The sequence below is a fragment of the Physeter macrocephalus genome, chromosome 2 (assembly GCF_002837175.3).
Source record: "Physeter macrocephalus isolate SW-GA chromosome 2, ASM283717v5, whole genome shotgun sequence".
Lineage (NCBI taxonomy): Eukaryota > Metazoa > Chordata > Mammalia > Artiodactyla > Physeteridae > Physeter > Physeter macrocephalus.
Window position 1 is genome coordinate 83,882,348 of NC_041215.1, and position 18,650 is coordinate 83,900,997.

At 38.9% G+C, this 18,650-nt stretch overlaps 1 protein-coding gene across 1 annotated transcript in view; it reads right to left on the reverse strand.

Moving 5' to 3' along the window:
* TTN (titin) overlaps nt 1–18,650 on the reverse strand; it is a 282,592-nt gene that overhangs the window by 253,600 nt on the left and 10,342 nt on the right. Inside the window, exons 6-22 of the mRNA XM_055088819.1 lie at nt 18,106–18,421; nt 17,588–17,740; nt 16,786–16,923; nt 15,143–15,274; nt 13,021–13,158; nt 12,395–12,532; nt 8,903–9,196; nt 8,684–8,806; nt 7,202–7,483; nt 6,896–6,961; nt 5,924–6,182; nt 5,648–5,708; nt 5,320–5,535; nt 4,257–4,399; nt 2,797–3,002; nt 1,004–1,237; nt 649–893 (exon numbers count right to left, since the gene is read on the reverse strand). Of these exons, the coding sequence (XP_054944794.1) occupies nt 649–893; nt 1,004–1,237; nt 2,797–3,002; nt 4,257–4,399; nt 5,320–5,535; nt 5,648–5,708; nt 5,924–6,182; nt 6,896–6,961; nt 7,202–7,483; nt 8,684–8,806; nt 8,903–9,196; nt 12,395–12,532; nt 13,021–13,158; nt 15,143–15,274; nt 16,786–16,923; nt 17,588–17,740; nt 18,106–18,421 (3,144 nt within the window). The remainder of the gene's footprint in view (nt 1–648; nt 894–1,003; nt 1,238–2,796; nt 3,003–4,256; nt 4,400–5,319; nt 5,536–5,647; nt 5,709–5,923; nt 6,183–6,895; nt 6,962–7,201; nt 7,484–8,683; nt 8,807–8,902; nt 9,197–12,394; nt 12,533–13,020; nt 13,159–15,142; nt 15,275–16,785; nt 16,924–17,587; nt 17,741–18,105; nt 18,422–18,650) is intronic.

Here is an 18,650-nt window from a genome sequence, read left to right on the forward strand (position 1 = left end):
AATGGTCCTTAATGCTGTCTCTCCCTCACCACTTGGTTTAATTAGTTACCGAACCTTTTTGGTTCAACTACCAAAATATTTCAATAAATGCTGGTTGCTTAAACAACCACATGAATACATTTATGGAAAAAGAAAAATATACTTCTTTATCCCAGAAGAGGGAAAACATAGAAATTATATTTGAAAAAATCCCAAACTCCACCTATACACTGCAGCCAGATTGGCTTGGATTGGATTTCAAGTGCTGACACCACCACACAGTCTGGGTGAACTAAGGCAATTTTCACAGGGTCATGGAAGCTTAGTGTTCCCACTTCCAAAATAGCAATGATAATACCTCCATGGCAAGGTTGTTGTATAAATTAGGGTAACATATGTAAAATCTGATGTCAAATAAACCTTTATAGCTTTCATTATGTTAGCTACAGCACTGGCAAAATAAATAATATGCTCCACAATGAAAATGCTTTTCTCAGCTTGCATAGGGGCAAGAAATAAAAACTGGGCAACTGCCGGTATTGCGAATGGCAAATTTCTGTGCTATCTCAGCCTTCAATTTTTTCTGCCACACAATAGCAATTTGCTACAGAGATATTTGGTGTTTTAAACAATTTCAATACTAGTCAACACAAATTATCACGAGTCTACCTGATTCTGCTCACTGGCTCTGGTGTGGGTATGTAAGTCGGAGCACTAAGTGGTGCAGCGGGCTCCACATACAATTTCCCTGAGCAAATTGCATTTCCTTTAATATTGCTGGCAAACGCGGTATAGATGCCTTCATCTTCTGGAAGAACAACAGGTATCCGCAGACTAGCTCTGCCATCTTGTAGAAAGTCCATATGGTATCTCTCTCCATGTCTGATGCGCTTGCCATCTTTGTACCATGCAATCTGCAAATGATATCATGCATATGTCAATAAAATTTAGATAAAATGGTTATACTGTAACCTATTTATGTCTTTATTGTAGCATGGAGGTATGATCAATGTTTATATTTTACCTTGGGTAATGGATACCCAGACATCTTGCAATGAAAAGTAACACCCATCCCTTCAAAAATTCTGTAATTCTTGACTCTTAAATCAAATCCTGCTTCAACAGCTTCAGATTCAGAAATGTCAACTGCCATCTTTTCTTCTCCGTCTTCTTCAAGAAGTTCTTCTAATGTAGTCTTTATTATTCTGTATTCAATTTCTTTAATAAGTCTCTCTTCAAAGGAAGAAATATGGAATTCCTACACAGTGAAAAAGATGACAGTTTATTAAAAAGATATATGCCGACTGATGGAAATTCCTTAAGAGTATTCATTTCAGAGATAAGGTTTGATTAAAATTTTTAACTGGAAGAAAAATCTAGAAGGCTTTTGTTTTTGCTTTTTTGTTTGTTTTTCAGTGAGAATTAGATAGGTCATTGTTGTTTTGTTTTTAAATCTGCATTCCAGTCATCTTTGTCAGTTCATGCTGTGGTGTCTTAGGTCAATGACATTCTAAGAGTGTGGGTTATATATGCGATGTTCATCCAATCGATGAAAAAATGTTGGCAGTAATGAAATTGGTTGTGCTAGTATTTGTTTTTCCTGCTTATATGTAATTCCTATTTCTAAAGTCATATGTGCAACATGTTATGAAGATTAAAGAACCTCGTCAGCAGTGAACCTGGATATGTTTATAGTAGTCTAACCCTGACCTATCACTTGAAAATGAAAATATCAAACAAAAAGAGGGGCATTGTGGGAGGAAAGTATAATGTATGGAGTGATTTACTTGGTCATTATTGTTATACTCACCTGGTCTTCCACAAAAGTTCTGACCATTACAGTATCTTTGGCCATTTTCTTCCTAATTAACGCTTGTTCTTTTTCATACTCTTTTTCATATTCAGAGTATACATATCCAGGTGCTATTTCTCCAACTTTAGGTTCTTGCACAAATGCAGTCATTTGTGTCTGGTAAAGCATTTCTTGCTGGGACTTCATCAGTGACTCATAATCAGCTAGGAGTTAAGAACATAAGTTAATTTTTAATGTTCTTATGAAAAAGCCTTCATGCCACTGTTCATTCAAGCAAGTCCTACACCACGGAAAGTTGATAACCAAAAGCCAGATCTGCCAAATTTTACTATCAAAGTGCTCAATATAGACTAATTAGATTGAATTTCAAACCCAAACTTACGTTAACAAGTCAAGGCAGCCACTACTATCGTAGAAAGAATTTTATATTAGTAGTCAGTCCTTTGGGATCAACCCTAGAGGTCTTCCTAATTTGCCATATGGCTTTTGGCAATTCATTTATCTTCCTGGGTCTTAAGTGCTTTGCCAAATGGGGATAATATCCTAACCCTAAGGAGTTTTGTGCAGCTCAAATGAGACAGAACGTGGATGGTCCACTATAAATGTGAACATCTAGGCAAAGATAACGGAGATCCACAGATACATTTTGTTTAACCTAAATGTTATTACACTTTTTCTTCATATTACTTATAAAAATTCAAAATCCTGATTTCTAGCTTTTCTTTAAAACATCAGAAGCTCCATGGCATGGACATATATACGCTACCAAATGTAAATGTAATGTAAATGTAAAGTAGATAGCTAGTGAGAAGCAGGTGCATAGCACAGGGAGATCAGCTCCGTGCTTTATGTCCACCTAGAGGGGTGGGGTAGGGAGGGTGGGAGGGAGGTGCAAGAGGGAGGTATTATGGGGATGTATGAAAATATCAAACAAAAAGAGGGGCATTGTGGGAGGAAAGTATAATGTATGGAGTGATTTACTTGGTCATTATTGTTATACTCACCTGGTCTTCCACAAAAGTTCTGACCATTACAGTATCTTTGGCCATTTTCTTCCTAATTAACGCTTGTTCTTTTTCATACTCTTTTTCATATTCAGAGTATACATATCCAGGTGCTATTTCTCCAACTTTAGGTTCTTGCACAAATGCAGTCATTTGTGTCTGGTAAAGCATTTCTTGCTGGGACTTCATCAGTGACTCATAATCAGCTAGGAGTTAAGAACATAAGTTAATTTTTAATGTTCTTATGAAAAAGCCTTCATGCCACTGTTCATTCAAGCAAGTCCTACACCACGGAAAGTTGATAACCAAAAGCCAGATCTGCCAAATTTTACTATCAAAGTGCTCAATATAGACTAATTAGATTGAATTTCAAACCCAAACTTACGTTAACAAGTCAAGGCAGCCACTACTATCGTAGAAAGAATTTTATATTAGTAGTCAGTCCTTTGGGATCAACCCTAGAGGTCTTCCTAATTTGCCATATGGCTTTTGGCAATTCATTTATCTTCCTGGGTCTTAAGTGCTTTGCCAAATGGGGATAATATCCTAACCCTAAGGAGTTTTGTGCAGCTCAAATGAGACAGAACGTGGATGGTCCACTATAAATGTGAACATCTAGGCAAAGATAACGGAGATCCACAGATACATTTTGTTTAACCTAAATGTTATTACACTTTTTCTTCATATTACTTATAAAAATTCAAAATCCTGATTTCTAGCTTTTCTTTAAAACATCAGAAGCTCCATGGCATGGACATATATACGCTACCAAATGTAAATGTAATGTAAATGTAAAGTAGATAGCTAGTGAGAAGCAGGCGCATAGCACAGGGAGATCAGCTCCGTGCTTTACGTCCACCTAGAGGGGTGGGGTAGGGAGGGTGGGAGGGAGATGCAAGAGGGAGGAATTATGGGGATGTATGTATATGTATAGCTGATTCACTTTGTTATACAGCAGAAACGAACACACCATTGTAAAGCAATTATACTCCAATAAAGATGTTAAAAAAAAATATCGGAAGCTCTAGCAACACTGAGCCAGGTACTGCATGCCTGGCAACAACGTACTGGAGTTGGGGAGCTACTGCCCCCTTGAGGCAGAGCGTATACTCTCCCCAGTTTGCCACTATCTGCCTTGCGATCACTAATATCTGTCTGGATCTGGAAGGCAACTGGATTTAGAATCCCTGCATTTTCAAAGGCATTATATGCTTAGAAATAAATGTACCGAAAAGAAACTATTGTTAGAATCTTCGAAATTTAGCACTGGTATGGCTTTGGAGGCTGTGTGATCTAAAATATTTCCTATACAGCTGAGGCCAAGAGATGGGTCAGATGGGGACACAGCCAGTATCAGAACCAGGATATAGCAACAGGCCTTTTGACAATCACACAGCACTGCTACTTCCCTGCATTTCCATTCTTATTGTGCACACGGAAGCACTTAGAATTGCACTCACCTTCTTCAAGCAAGGAGGCAGATGCAGAAGTTTCTCCATGCTTATTACGAATAACAATAGTGTATTCTCCAGCATCATCGGCAAACATCATCGAAATCACCAGTTTGCACTCGCCAGTTTGTTTGTTGTAACTCACTTTGTATCTTTATGGAAATGAACAAACAAAAAATTCAGCCATAAGTAACACTTATGTGGATCTGTGGTATAAAATTCAGTGATCCTAAACATGGGACTAAGCTCCACCATAGAGTATAAGATTGCTGAAAATTGAGGAAAATGCATGAGCATGAGTAATGCGAGCCAAGCAAGTTAAAATTTTCATTTTAAATAATAGAAATATATTCTTTAAAATACATAATAGACCATAATACTACTAGAATCAACTGTATGGAAATAAGGGGCTTCAGTGTTTACGTTAGCAAATGATGAGGCCATTTAAACACTTAGATATTTCTCTTTGCTCATTATTTCATTCATTGTTTTATGTAAAGATCAAATGAATAATCAAAACAATAAATTCCTTTAAACATTTCAATATTAAGCCTTTGGTACACTATATTTCTTCTCAAGATACGATGGCTACATTTTTAGATTAAGTTACAGGAAATTCAAAGCTAAATTTCATATTCAATTGCAGCAAATTTATTAGCATAGATTTTCATGTATAACTAGATTTCTTCTTCATTACATGACGCTTTTTCTTTTATCTTTTAGTGGCTTAATTCCTAAACATTTTTACTGAAAGTTGTTTTCCAATCCCTTCTAGAAGAATATGTTGTGTGTGTAAAAATCCACACCATTTTCTCCATTTCACTAGCACTATAAGTGAATCAAAATAGAATATAAAGAAATGTGTCTTCCATCCACTTTTGTCACATAGCTTTGTTTCTCAATAAGACTTCGTATGAAAACATGAAGATACCTCAAAGCACACTATGAAGGCTCCATAACAGAAGAGCCTACCTTTGAGGGATGGTGGGGTAGGTAAATTCTACTTCTCTCTTGGCTTCATATACATATCAGACAAATCACAGAGAACTCTATCATTCAGCCATCAATATACCTGTATCCAGTGGTTAGAGGAACACCGGACTTCTTCCAGTAGACGTGGGGCTTTGGGTTACCGTCAACCTGGCATTCAAATACAATGCTCCCGCCTTCTACCAGTTTCTGTACCACTGGTTTTGTAATAAAGAAAGGAGCGGCAGGTTCTCCAGGCCCTGCTGGTTCCTCTGTGATGCTAGTATCTGTCATTATCACGTCCCTTGCTTCGACAAAGCTGGAAAGAGAATTCCCTTCATATTAGCTTCTGGACTGCAATTTGCCAATACGAAAGGAATGAAAAAGCAAAACGGTACTACAACAAAACTCATTAGCAAAAAACATGTTACCGTTTCTCTTCTGTGGTAATTTTTTCAGCCACAGCTGTTTCCTTTTCAAACTCTTCTGACACTAGAAGAAGACAGAAGTTTCTCTTGTTAAGTCAGATATTTAGTCTGTTTCATTAGTGACCTCTGCTTAGCATCACAGTTAAGTTGACCCCATAATCAACCCCTCAATTCCAAAAGGGCGCTCCATTACAAGGTGTGCAGACACCGTATGGTGAAAAGAAGTGTCAGGAGACAGTGATGGCATGTGTGGAAGGTTGGTGGGGGGTGGCCACTGACCTTGCACAGCTAGATAGCAGGATGTGCTGACGGTTCCAGCCTCGTTCACAGCACTGCAAGTAAATCGCCCACTGTCTTCTGCAAAGGCTTCACGAATCATAAGACGAGCAATTCCACTCTGGAAGGTTATCTGGAAATCAATGGAGCTTTCTATCTGGTAGTCTTCCCTGTACCATGTCACTTTTGGGGATGGGTATCCAGAGATGTGGCACTCGAAGGTGACAGATTCACCTTCAATAACAGTCACGTTCTTTAAGCCCTAAAGAGAGAAGAAAAAGGAAGTATTGATACGTGTGCATATTCATGAATCATCTCTATGTGTTGTAACAAATGTGGGGGGCGTTTGACCTCGCACACTCTCATTGTCATAAAATGCTTTCTTAAGATCAAGACTCTAGAAATATTAGTAGAGAAACTCCCTTGGAAATTGGAATATCCCCAATCTGAAATAAATGTAAGGCATTTCCAGGTTCATAGGGTAGAACTGTATTAATACCATATAATGGGGCAAATCTGTACCCTCTGTTTTTTGCACATATTCAAATCCTAATGAAGATTGAAGGCTCAGCAGCAGACGCTGCCTCTTCAGCAAAGCTTTCCATGCTACCTTCAACTGGAAGTAATCTAGCTTTCCTCCAGACGCTCCCTCTGTTGAAGTGCTTATCACCTTCTACATTTTATTACACTTATTTACGTACATCTTCTCTGATAGTAAGACAAAGATTTCAAAGAGGGCCAGATTGGTCTTGCGATAGTGCCGTATGCATAACAGAAACTCATTAAATCTGTTGAATACATGACTGATGGCTGTCACACAGAATTCCCCCTCTCCTTGCCAAATAGCATGTGGTCTTAAAATTAGTACTTGTAAATGCACTCGTGGAATTTTCCAGTTTGAGAAACTGATCTTTGCATATATGAAAATTATTTGATTAGATATGCATATGATCCAACACAATCAACTTTACTCACCGAGACTAAAGTTGGTGGAGTAACAGGGATTTCAACAGGTGCAGGTATCCTTGCTGTTTCTGTTACCTACAATTTTTACAAAGGATGTTACAAAATGCTCAGGAAATTAGGGGAAGGCTCATAAGCTCTTAGCATCTTGAGAAAAAGAGCTCTGACCCACACCAGGCTCAATAAAATGAAGGGTGAGCACGGTGATGGAGAAAGGCAGGACACCTGGCTGACCACTTCTGTAGCACAGACTGGCCAGGCGCCTGGCCCTCCTCCATAGGAATGGGTCAAGAGACAGCGGGCGCTCCGGTGACCAACCTTGGCTTCACGCTCGTGCAGTACTTCGAAGTGCTCTTCACGGACTGCGCCACCAGCGATGCTCACCCCGACTTCTTTCTCCACCTCAATGTCAGCTTGACTCTTAAAAGTCTCTGGTGTGTCCACAAAGGGGACCTGGGGTGAAGGGGTGGGCTCTGCTCTCACTCTAGCCTCAGCGGGCTTCACAGTAGGTGCCTTCACGGATTTGGTGACCTTCTGAGCAGAAGGTGTGGCTGAGAACTCTTTTTGTAACGTGGCAATAGCGCTACCGGCTATTGATGCCTGAATAGAAACGGAGTCAGAAAATAAAGTCACGTAACTGTCATCCCAGTTATTACTCGGAACTGCTTTGCCACTAGTATTCCTGGGGTGAGTCTGAGTCTCTTTTCTATATGGTCCCTTTTTTATTGTTCTCATTATCACTTTTATAGTTAATGAAATGTCAGAGATAAGCCAGTTATAAAGCTCATTGTCATTCCTGCCAGTTTCTAAGATGTATCTGAAAATCTTTCTTACAGAGTTATACGTAGAACTTCTTAGTTTATGCTCTTATCATAAAGGAACTGAAGGTCTTCTAAAACTCGGTCATGAATTTTCACTTAACCATCCCAATGAAGCTGTATTTGAAAATACTACAGTGGGAAATTCAAAAATAATGAAAATTTTAAATATTTAGTTAATTCCTAAGAACTACTTTAAAATAGCACATTTAGGCTTCGGCCACAAATCTGTGTGAAAGGTGAAAATGGAGACGTTTAGAAAAATATTTTAAGGGCTTCCTTACTCTTTTTATTCTATTGCTGTCCATGGTTATTTAGTTTCAATAGTAATTTGAGACTATCCCAAATGTAGGTATTAAATATACCTTACAATCCTTTGAAGCATACAAAGTTTAGATTCTATGCCTTGGGTGTGTAAAGTAAGAACAGTTGTGACTAACATTGAGGGTTATTAGGCCCTGTCAACTTGCTAAGGTTTTTACATGTACTAACTTGCCCCTGATGACAGAGCTAATAAGGGGCAGGGGCCAGGATACTTATCCAGGGCTGTGTGGTTCCACAATCCAGCCCAACTACCACACAGGACCACCTCTCCATTTTGCTACAGTGAGTATACGAACACATGATTTCTCAATGTCTGTCTTTATTATTGGTATCAATTCTCATTTAAGTTACCCTGAAATGTCTCATAGAATAAGGAAAACTGAACTGTGTAACACATCACCTTTTACAAAATGTGAAAAGAAAGAAGCCTGTATGGGTTTGTGTCTTCTCAGAGGTGTAAGATAACCAACTGCTAGCCTAGGCTCACCCTGCTGGGCAAGTTTCAGACTTTAGGGGCTTCTGAGTCCACCGTGAAAGCAAACAGACATCATCAAAAAGAGGCCCACATTGGCTTTCGCCAAAGATACCCTACATCACACATTAGATACTTTCTTCCTTTGAGCCTAACATTTCTTTGTCAAGCTCATTAACTTCTTACCTCATATCCATGTTCTGGCTTAGGAACAGAAATTTTTGAAACGGTAAAATGAGGGCTTGCTGTGCGGGGGCGTTTATCCACATGGACTAATCTTTCACTTGTCAGATCTGTAGTTTTCTTGATCTGCATGGAAATGGAACTCAGTGATACCCGTGTTCACCAGGTGACCACAGCAGTTAAGCTTGCTTTCCCGGGAACAGTCAGTGGGTCCAGACTCACCTGTGATGATATGTGTATTCCCATTTGATCCGTAGTTGTGATATGAGTCTCAGAAGGAGCGTGGATCACTCCAGGCTTGACTGCTTTAGGGACAATGTGGGGTTCTGAGGCTGGACGTGGCGGATGCTCAGCTACCTTTGCGGCAGAAACATGCTCCTTGAACTCATACTCCAAAGTGGTCTTCTGAGCATACATTTCTTCAACATGTCCGGGTTCTCTGGGCTCTCGAACTCGGGCCTGGTCTACTGCAGCAACCACTGTTGCTACAGCTTCCGCCTTTTCCTCAACGCCCACCTGCAGACAAGGTTTCCAGAATTAATACTCAGTAATGTCAGTCATGTCTAAAGGCACGACGGGCCGACGGCACCTACGTTACACAGCTATGTTAATGTCTCCAGAAATATGACTTAGAAATGCATTTAGGAATTTAATATTTCACTGATTATTATAATGTGTGGACATCTAGTTAGATACACTCTATGAATCCTTGCTTAAATAGATTAGACTTTAAAACACATAAACACAACATAGGACAACACAATATGTATGTAAAATAGTAAGGAGGTTTTGAGTTTGTCTAGTACTTTGTCCATGGCAGACAGTCAATTAGCACTTGCGAAATCAGAACTTCGGGGCTGGTTATCTTCATTGATTATTTTTATTGCCGATCATTTAGTCCGGTGTTGGTGCAATGACGGCAATGACAAAAATGCATTCAATACTGTCACACTCCCATCCAGAAAAATCAGTTGCTACAGAATTGTACAGTCACATGCAAATCTGAGATAACATGAAAACTTGTGAACACACAGGGAACATATTAATTTACTTATGATTCCCTAGGGATAAATAATTTTTAATCTATTAGAAAGTATCTTTCTTAAAACACACGAATGAAGATACTGTGATGAAAATGAAAGTGTTATCATATTTGGATTCAAGAGAACAATCTTTCACAGCAAAGTTCAATTTACTGTCATTACTATTGTAAGTTAAAGTGAAGAAGGAAAAAGAAATGTTGTTTTCTCATTTCCATGAATCTGATTATCATAAATGGGAACACATTTTGCAAAGGAGTTTCTCTTTTAAAGAAACCAAGCCAGTTGATATGGCTCATATGTTATTATTCTCTGCAGTACTTGGAAACAGCATATCGCAAAAATCACATCACCGTGTCCATCAGTGCTCTTTAAAAGAATGCTGGAATATTTTATTAATGTTCAGTTTTCTTTTCTGCTGCTGTGAATAGAATCTAGATTGCATCTGAAGTGTTTTTCAAGTGTCCTACCTCTATATCTGTTAAAATTATTCTCTGAACCATTTAAGATATAAATGAGGTGTTTCTGAGACAAAATTGGGCCTTTAGTGATTATAGGCTTCATCCAGTTCTCCATCTAGAAAGCCACAAACAATCTAATCTGCCTTGAAGAATTGCAGATACCATTTTCACTTTAGATTGCATCTTAGAAGAATGTAAAATATACGTGAGGATTAGGTGGGTTAAGTTCATTCTTCTGGTTGTTTCTTTTTTTAAACCATATAGGCCATTAGTTGACTTTAATTTTATAGATGTTTTAAAACGTTAACATCTTCAACTATATACACACAAACATATAAATTACTTTGCTTATAGAATGATTACATTTACATATATCTCATTTGAATCTTTCAACCAGTCTATGAAACAGTTTGAGTTTTCATTTTACTTATTTTAATAATGAGAAAACTTAAGCTCAAAGAAATTGTCCTTTGCTAACTGACATATATGAATGTTATTCTTAATTTAAAAGTTATGCAAAAAAGAATCTTAACTATAGTAAGATATTTTAAGTTGAGGAAACATCTATATGTTTTTTCCTTAGTTAACATATGTCAACTCTATATACATATGCTGGTGGACCCATATACTCATTGATGGACAACCACAAATGAGTAATCTATGCTGATAGCTGCTCTTATTTCTTAGTGGACCGACTCTAATATCCCTCATATTTTTGGAACCTAGATAATCAGGAAGAAGAATTGGACTAGAATTGGAGACCCTACTCATACCAGTTTAAAGCTGAGAATTAATTTAGAAGACACAAAGGAAAGTGTTACTTAATCTGACTTTCCACAACTAGAAGTGCTGACTGTTGCACTGGAAGGACTGGACTGAATCTAATGGTCTCTAATGTTCTGTTGATCAGTTAAGCAATTAAATGGAGCACAACGACTCATTATGGATGAAAAGTCAGGAGAGCTGATGATGAAATGGGATGAAACAATGCTTGTCACGTCCACAGCATCAGTTTTCATCTCCTCATGAAAAAGACGTATTTGTTCTTGCTTAATGGCAAATCCTTCTCTAGTTCTTGGCAGTGTTGCTGGTTCACAGATTTTGCAGTGGTAACTATTTCTTTGGGTCTAGACATTTCCTGAGCTTCCATTCTTAGCTAATTTTTTTTTTAGCTAATTTTTAACAACAAAAAGACAGTCAAATTTATGAGATTCAGAACAAAAATGTAAATATAATCACTCATGAAGTATGTTACATATTGGAATTTCTGTTGACAATGAGACTTCTAGAAGGCTGATATGCCATTCAATATTAGACTTACGTAAATGTTAAAAAAGCTGATCTTAAATCGTGTCTTAGAAAAAAAACCCCAAAGATGTAGAGATAGAAAACAGCATTGAGGGAAATATAGACAGGACTCAGTAAAGACGCTAAAGAAACTGAAAAACTTTAGTTGCTAACTTCCAATTACTATATTAGCAATAAAGAATAAAATTAGGTAAATAGTTCACCCGGGGTACAGAGTCCTGGGAAGAAGGTAAATTCATGGAAACTTCATAGCCACAAATAGATGCTACAAATAACATTTTTATGGTTGATGTATATTTACTCTGGTTGGATAATTTCTTCTCTAGATTTTAATATTGCATCTTGTTCAGCTTTAGTGGGAGCTACTACAGCAGGCACCATAATTTTCTCAGCTTCTTTTCTCATCTGATATTTACAGGGAGAAAAAAAGGTAGAGTTTCACATGATGAAAATTATGGTTTTTTTCCTGAAATAAGTCCATACTCTACACTGTAATATACTGGATTTATTTATTTATACTTAATACTGTACTTCAAAATGTACATCTTTTTGACAGTAAGAGTCATTATTTACTTGAACACATTTTTAAAATGTCCATGGAGTATTTTAAAATTAGCCTGCATGCAATCTCAATCATCAACTTCTGGAGAATCTCTAGCTGTTAATTAAAAAAAATGGAAAATAATAGTGAAGAGATAAGTGAGGAAAGGAATATGTAGTAATATTAACAATAATAAATAATTCAGTTTTTTAGTTTCTAATTGTACATCTAAAAATAAATCAGGTTAATAGTGTCTCATAAGAAATTCTGAGATTTGGAATGCATTATAATAGGGGATTTCACATGAGATTTGGTGTTAATGTATTATAATAGGGGATTTCACACTTGGAATAGCAATAGTCACCTTTCCATGAGTAACTTGGATTTGTTCTTGTCTAGCAGCCATTTCTTCTCTAGTTCTCAGTATTGTTTCTTGTTCTTTGGCTTTAGCAGTTGCAACTGCTATTGCAGACAAGGCAGTTTTCTCAGCTTCCTTTCTCATCTGATTATTATAGTAAAATCCAGGTTTAAATTGTACAGGGCTTCAGATGCATATGGTATGACACTCCCCGCCCCCCTTAGTGGGGATGCAAGACAAGGTTATTCAGGGTTAACTACACAAAAGAAGTTAACTTGCACTGGGCAGTGTTTGTACACACTGACTGGGAACCACAAACCTTAGAAACGTTAACTACAAAAAAAAATCTCCAGATGATTCCTTATATTGCTTTTCAGAAGTCAGGCTAAAAAATGCCAATCTTCGTGCAAAGGATAATGGTGAATAAAATGAATTACAAATGTTACAGATGAATGAAAATCAAATGTGCAGATAAAAGTAATGGTAAGAAGTCATACATTCACCACGTGGGTTTTAGTTGGGGATTCAAAAAGGAAAATACAGATCAATAATTCATATCACATTGTAGTTAATGGTTTACTGGAAATTAGTTTAAAGATGAAACTTTTCCCATCTCGAATATCTGTATTCACCTTTTCCTGAGTTATTTGAACTTGCTCTCTTTTGGCAGTGATGTCTTCTCTAGTTCTTGATACTAAATCTTGTTCTTTGACTTTGGGCATGGGAACTATGACTTTAGGTACAACTGTTTTCCTAGTTTCTTTCATTATCTGGTCATACAATAAAAAAAATGAGAAAATGGTCATTAAATTTCATAGAGCCTCTAATTAACTAAATTAACTAAATTAAGTCAAAGCTGAGACAGGAAGAATACTTCTTCCTATGCAAGGACATTTTATCATGAGTTGCTTTGATCATCCATACTGTTTCATTGGTAACAATATCAAAATAAGTTCAGTCTAAAAGAAAAAAATGTGATGAGCAATAAAAGGATGCATTTCTCTTTCTCACCTTGTTCTTCTCATAATTTTTGATGACTCTATGCCAACAGAGTCATAAAAAACCATAATTTTGCATTTTATCAATTGACTTGTACACTGGAGTCTTCAATAGAAACATGTTAAATATTAAGGTGAATTATAATATCATATTAGTAAGACTCCAAAGAAAGTCTGAAAAGTTAGGAATGAAAAGTGGCAGTGAAAGCTAGACAGACAGCAAACGTTTCCTGAGAGATTCTGAAGTTTTCTGTATGAGTCATAAGAAGAGAAGGAGGTGAAAAGGTGATGATTAAGACCCAGGATGAAAATGTAGGTGGCTTGCAAATGGAATGAAACAAGAGTGAATTTCACACCAGCAGGAAGTTTTCACCTTTTCATGAGTTACATGCATTTGATCTTGTTGTGTGACAATTTCTTCTTGAGCTCCCAGAATTGTTTCTAAGTCTGTGGGCTTGGCAGTGGCAACTACCACCATGGATGCAGCAGCTGTCTCAGCTTTCTGTATTATCTGATTTTCAGAGTAAAATGAAGGTTTGAGTTTCAAAAGGCACAGGAGAAATGGCAAGATATCCTTTCAACATTTGGGAGAATACAGCATGTTCGGTGTTAACACAGTTCCATTTTGAGGGCCTACACTTGTGTTTAAAACCCAGGAGTGGGCTTCTTTTCTGCCCACCTGCTCCTGAGTAAATTGTCCTAGAAACTGAAAAGGTCTCATCTTTAAGATATGTTGACACATTAGGGAACTTAATGAGCACCTGCTAGCAAATGGCTAGACAACTACAGTTAGACTGAACTCGCCAGTCACCAGCATTGCAACGGCAACAGGGATTTCTATGCCCTTCATTATGCCAACTTGGGTTCCTGTGCATTCAAAGTCTCTCACTCACTGTAAGGAGAGGGAATTTCATCCAAAGACCTCTGGCCAGCCTTTTAAGTGTATAGTGTTCTGAGCTGGATCTTTTAAAAAAAGTAGCTCTGGGATCAGCAAAGAGCTTGAGATTAAGAGAGGCTGGCCAAGTTGGAACAACCTCAATGTCACTGAAATCTACTTGAACATGAAAGAATTCAAAAGTTGCCTCTTGCTAGACCTAATAAGACTTGATTTCATACATGGGAGAGAAGTAGATTTTGGTGATATTGGGATTTTTCCAACTTGGCTCTACAGCAGAAAAGCAGCAAACACTTCGGGGTCACTGTTGATCAACCAGGAATTAGGGCACGTTCTTGAAGAAGTACTGGTCTTCTCTGATGTCCAGCAATTCCTCACTTTCCCTTGATATTTAGTTGGAGTGTTTGTGGCTGGTGTGTGTGTGTGTGTATGTGTGTGTGTGTGTGTGTGTAGGGGCATACGCATGAATGTGTCTTCCAACTATGTCAAGTTTGTGTGTTACAATTTAAGTGACCAAGGGCTTAGGCTATGCATGAAAAAACTGATTGTACCAGTGGGTAACTGGGCTGGAGTGATATCTATCTTCCACTTAATTAGGCTCTAGAAACGTCACTGTTGTGCCCCAAACTATTCTAGTAGATAGACAATTTCCTTGAAACTGATCAGTTGAGTGGAAAATTGTGTAATGAGAGCAGAATTTCCATCATGAAAGAGTTTCAATACTAGATATAGAGAAACAACAGAAAGAAAATATACACAAAAGACTCCTCCACTTAGAGGTTTTGGTTAGAGGGTACATGTAGCTGGCTGGAATGTGATATTTGTCAACAAATTACAAGGTATTTACAAAATTTGACTTACCGTTTCTTGTGTTATTTGTTTTTGTTCTTGTTTTGTAGTAATTTCTCCGGTTATTCTAGTTTCTCGTTCTTTGGCTTTAGCTGCGGAAATTACTACTTTTGGTACAAATGCCTTTTCAGTTTCTTTTCTTATCTGAAATCAATGATAAAAACAAAACCTTATTGTGTCCCGATCTCTAATGGAAGTGACATAATGTTTACTAAATATAAAAAAATAGGAAGAAGAAAAGCCCTTTTTCTAGCGATATCACTAAATAAAATAAATGGTCTCATTTTCATTAATATGACCATGCTCTTTATTTGCCTAAACCATAAGTTATGTTGGTTAGAGAAAAAGAATTGGATTCAACACTGCTTTGAATTGGAGAGTGTAGTCTTCTTTAAAAAGACTTCTAATTTTTTTTGTGTGTGTGTGGTATGCGGGTCTTCCTCTGCTGTGGCCTCTCCCGTTGCGGAGCACAGGCTCCGGACGCGCAGGCTCAGCGGCCATGGCTCCCGGGCCCAGCCGCTCCGCGGCATGTGGGATCCTCCCAGACCGGGGCGCGAACCCGGTTCCCCTGCATCGGCAGGCGGACGCGCAACCACTGCGCCACCAGGGAAGCCCAAGACTTCTAATTTTTATAAATGGATATATGGCAATATTTTGTGTCACTTTGTCATCTAAAGGAAATCTTAGAGCATAGAATATTAGAATGGAAGACCTTAGAAGTAATACTGTCTGACCCTTTAATTTTATATATAAAAAATCAAGTATAGATGATTTATAATCCACATTTATATGATAATTTTGCTTCAAAAAATTTCCTAAATATTGTGATGGTTTGGAATGTCAAGACTTAACTTTTCTAAAACTGAGACATTAAAGGAAGAAAAGTTTTGTACACATCCCAGGCAAAATGTTTTCCAAATCCTTAACCCCCTGAAGATACTGTGTTTGGATCTGGACACCTAAGGTATATGTGGGGGAAAAGGGGGTGCTGGGGGGGCAGTTTTCTCCATTTGCCTCTTTGCCATTCTCAGGCGTCATCACTGAAATTCAGGATCTCAGGGTTAAAAGAGGCTTGAGAGTTATCTTCCCAAACCACCCAACTGACAATCAGCTTGGGTGGCCAACAGCCCTATCAGTTGGCCTCATCTAATTCGCTCCTGAATGCCTCCAAGCATGGGGCTGTCTTTTTCACTTTTTCTGGTTATTTCACCCAAGAAGGCCATGCTCTCCATCTCATTTCAAATCCATGTTCAAGTGTTCTCTTAAGGAGTCAGGAAGCAGTTGCTAAGCTATTTTCAAAGCACTGTGTGTGTTCAGTGTTCTTTTCCACTCTTACCAGTTCCCACCTCAGCATCTACTTCTCCGTCCCTCGTAGTCACATATTTAGCCAGTGTGTCTCCAGGCCAGTGTAGATGAGACCCCTGTTTCTACTTCTGCTATGTGTTCCCAGAGGTCCCTTTTGTCTACACAAGGGAAGCGTCTGGTGACTCTAAGGGACTTTGGTATCCAGTACCCAGGGATACAGAGATACAGGGGATTTTATTAGTGTGAAACAACCATGTTGCTCACGAAACAACACCCTTCGTGGTAAACATTATTATCTGTGTTGACGCTGGTAATCACAATAATAATTTCATATCAAAAACCATTTTCACCTGTTCATGAGTTATGTGCACCTGCTCTTGTTCTGTGGTTATTACTTCTCTGGTTCTTGCTTTCAATTCTTGTTCTTTTGCTTTATCGGCGGCCACTACCACCTTAGTTACAGCAGTCTTCTCTGCCTCCTTTTTTATCTGATTTTCATAGGGGAAAGGAAAGAAATACTGTAAGGCGCCTCATATAAAAAGTCACAATAATAAATCAGGATAAAGACATAAATGTCACACAGGAGAGGACAAGGAGGAAAGCTAGAGTGATTTGAAACTGTAACAGAAAATCTATTCAAATATGAGATGGGAAATTATCTTGGATTTATAACACCTTTCGGCTATGAATCAAGGGTCACGTTTGTTTTGAGGAAAGTAAAAGCAAAGGTCTTTGGGGGAAGCTTAGAGAAAGGTAATGGCAGCCCTGAAATAATGCTTTTCTTGCCTGGCTCTTGGAGAGACTGAGCTCTGGATGGACCGGTCTGGAACTACAGCTCTGAACGCACATGTACCGTCTTGTTCAGCTGACTTTCTCGGCCACCTTTGCCTGTCTTAACTCAGGAGTGCCCTGATACTTTGGATACCTTGTCTGACCTCCTGTCTTGACTTTCTGAGAGTTAACTCTTACCTGCCTAGCTGTCTGACTTACACCAGGTACTTAGAATGTTTGTATCTTGAACACCTTTGCTCTCAGACCACCTCCTGCTCTGAAAGGCCTAAAAGTCCGGGCCATGGTGGGCTCAGTGTTGTCCTCAAAGCGATGTGAGCATTGATTGCATGCACAGCTCAGTGTGCACGGCCCCAGGCCTACCTGTTCTTGAGCAGGTTGGATGCGCACAGCAGTCGTGGTTGTCCTCTGAGCAGTCTGCTCTACAGCACTGATAACTGGTTCTCTCACTCTGGCCATATCAACAGCAGCAACAACGGTTGCAACAGCTGCACTTTTGTCAGCTTCTTGTTTCACCTGGATTGGCAGCGACCAAGCACATTACTTTGTGAAATGACACGCCCGGTAGAAAATATAAAAAGAACAGTGGAAACCAAGCCACCTAGAGTACAGTAGACACATGCATAAGCATTTATCATTGCCAAGAGAGATATGGTAGGTACTATGAAAACCTACATTTATGAAAAGCTCACTGATTTAGAGCCTTTGTTCCAACTAAAAAACGCTTTTACAGAGCATAAGCCAAATTGGGTTTTCAGTTTCGGTTATATTCTTATGTTCGTATGCATTTTCCCTACAACCTGCACAGACTGTGTTTCATGGCAGGATTCTATTGGCAGGAACCAGACGTGAAAGGAAGAGAAAGGAAGCTCTGACAGTACCTCTGCAGCCGCAGCAGCAGCAGCCCCTGCTGCAAAGGTAGCACTGGCGGCAGCCCCTGCCGCTCCGCTGATGGTCACTTGCTCCTGGATCCCGTATCTCCCTTCCCATCTCTCCTCTGTCCTGATCTGAGTAGCACTTGTCACCATGGTTTCTCTCATCTCAGACTCAGATGAAGCCATGTAGCCCTCTTGCTTCCACGGGGGAGGCACTTCGGGGCCTGGGGGCATGGTGGGCATCTGAGCCTTCCGGACGAGTAACGGAGACTTAATGGATCTGATGGGGGACGTGGAGATCCGCCCCGCTGGAGACACGGACCTGAAAATCAAATGGCAGAGGTCAAAGAATGCCAAGACAAGGAACTACACCCTTGGTCATCAGATATGAATAAAGGAAGAAAAATCTGGAAGTGTTTAATTTAAGGCAGAGTTTTAAAATCCATGGCTTGGGACTTCCCTGGTGGTGCAGTGGTTAAGAATCCACCAGCCAATGCAGGGGACACGGGTTGGATCCCTGGTCCAAGAAGATCCCACATGCCGCGGAGCAA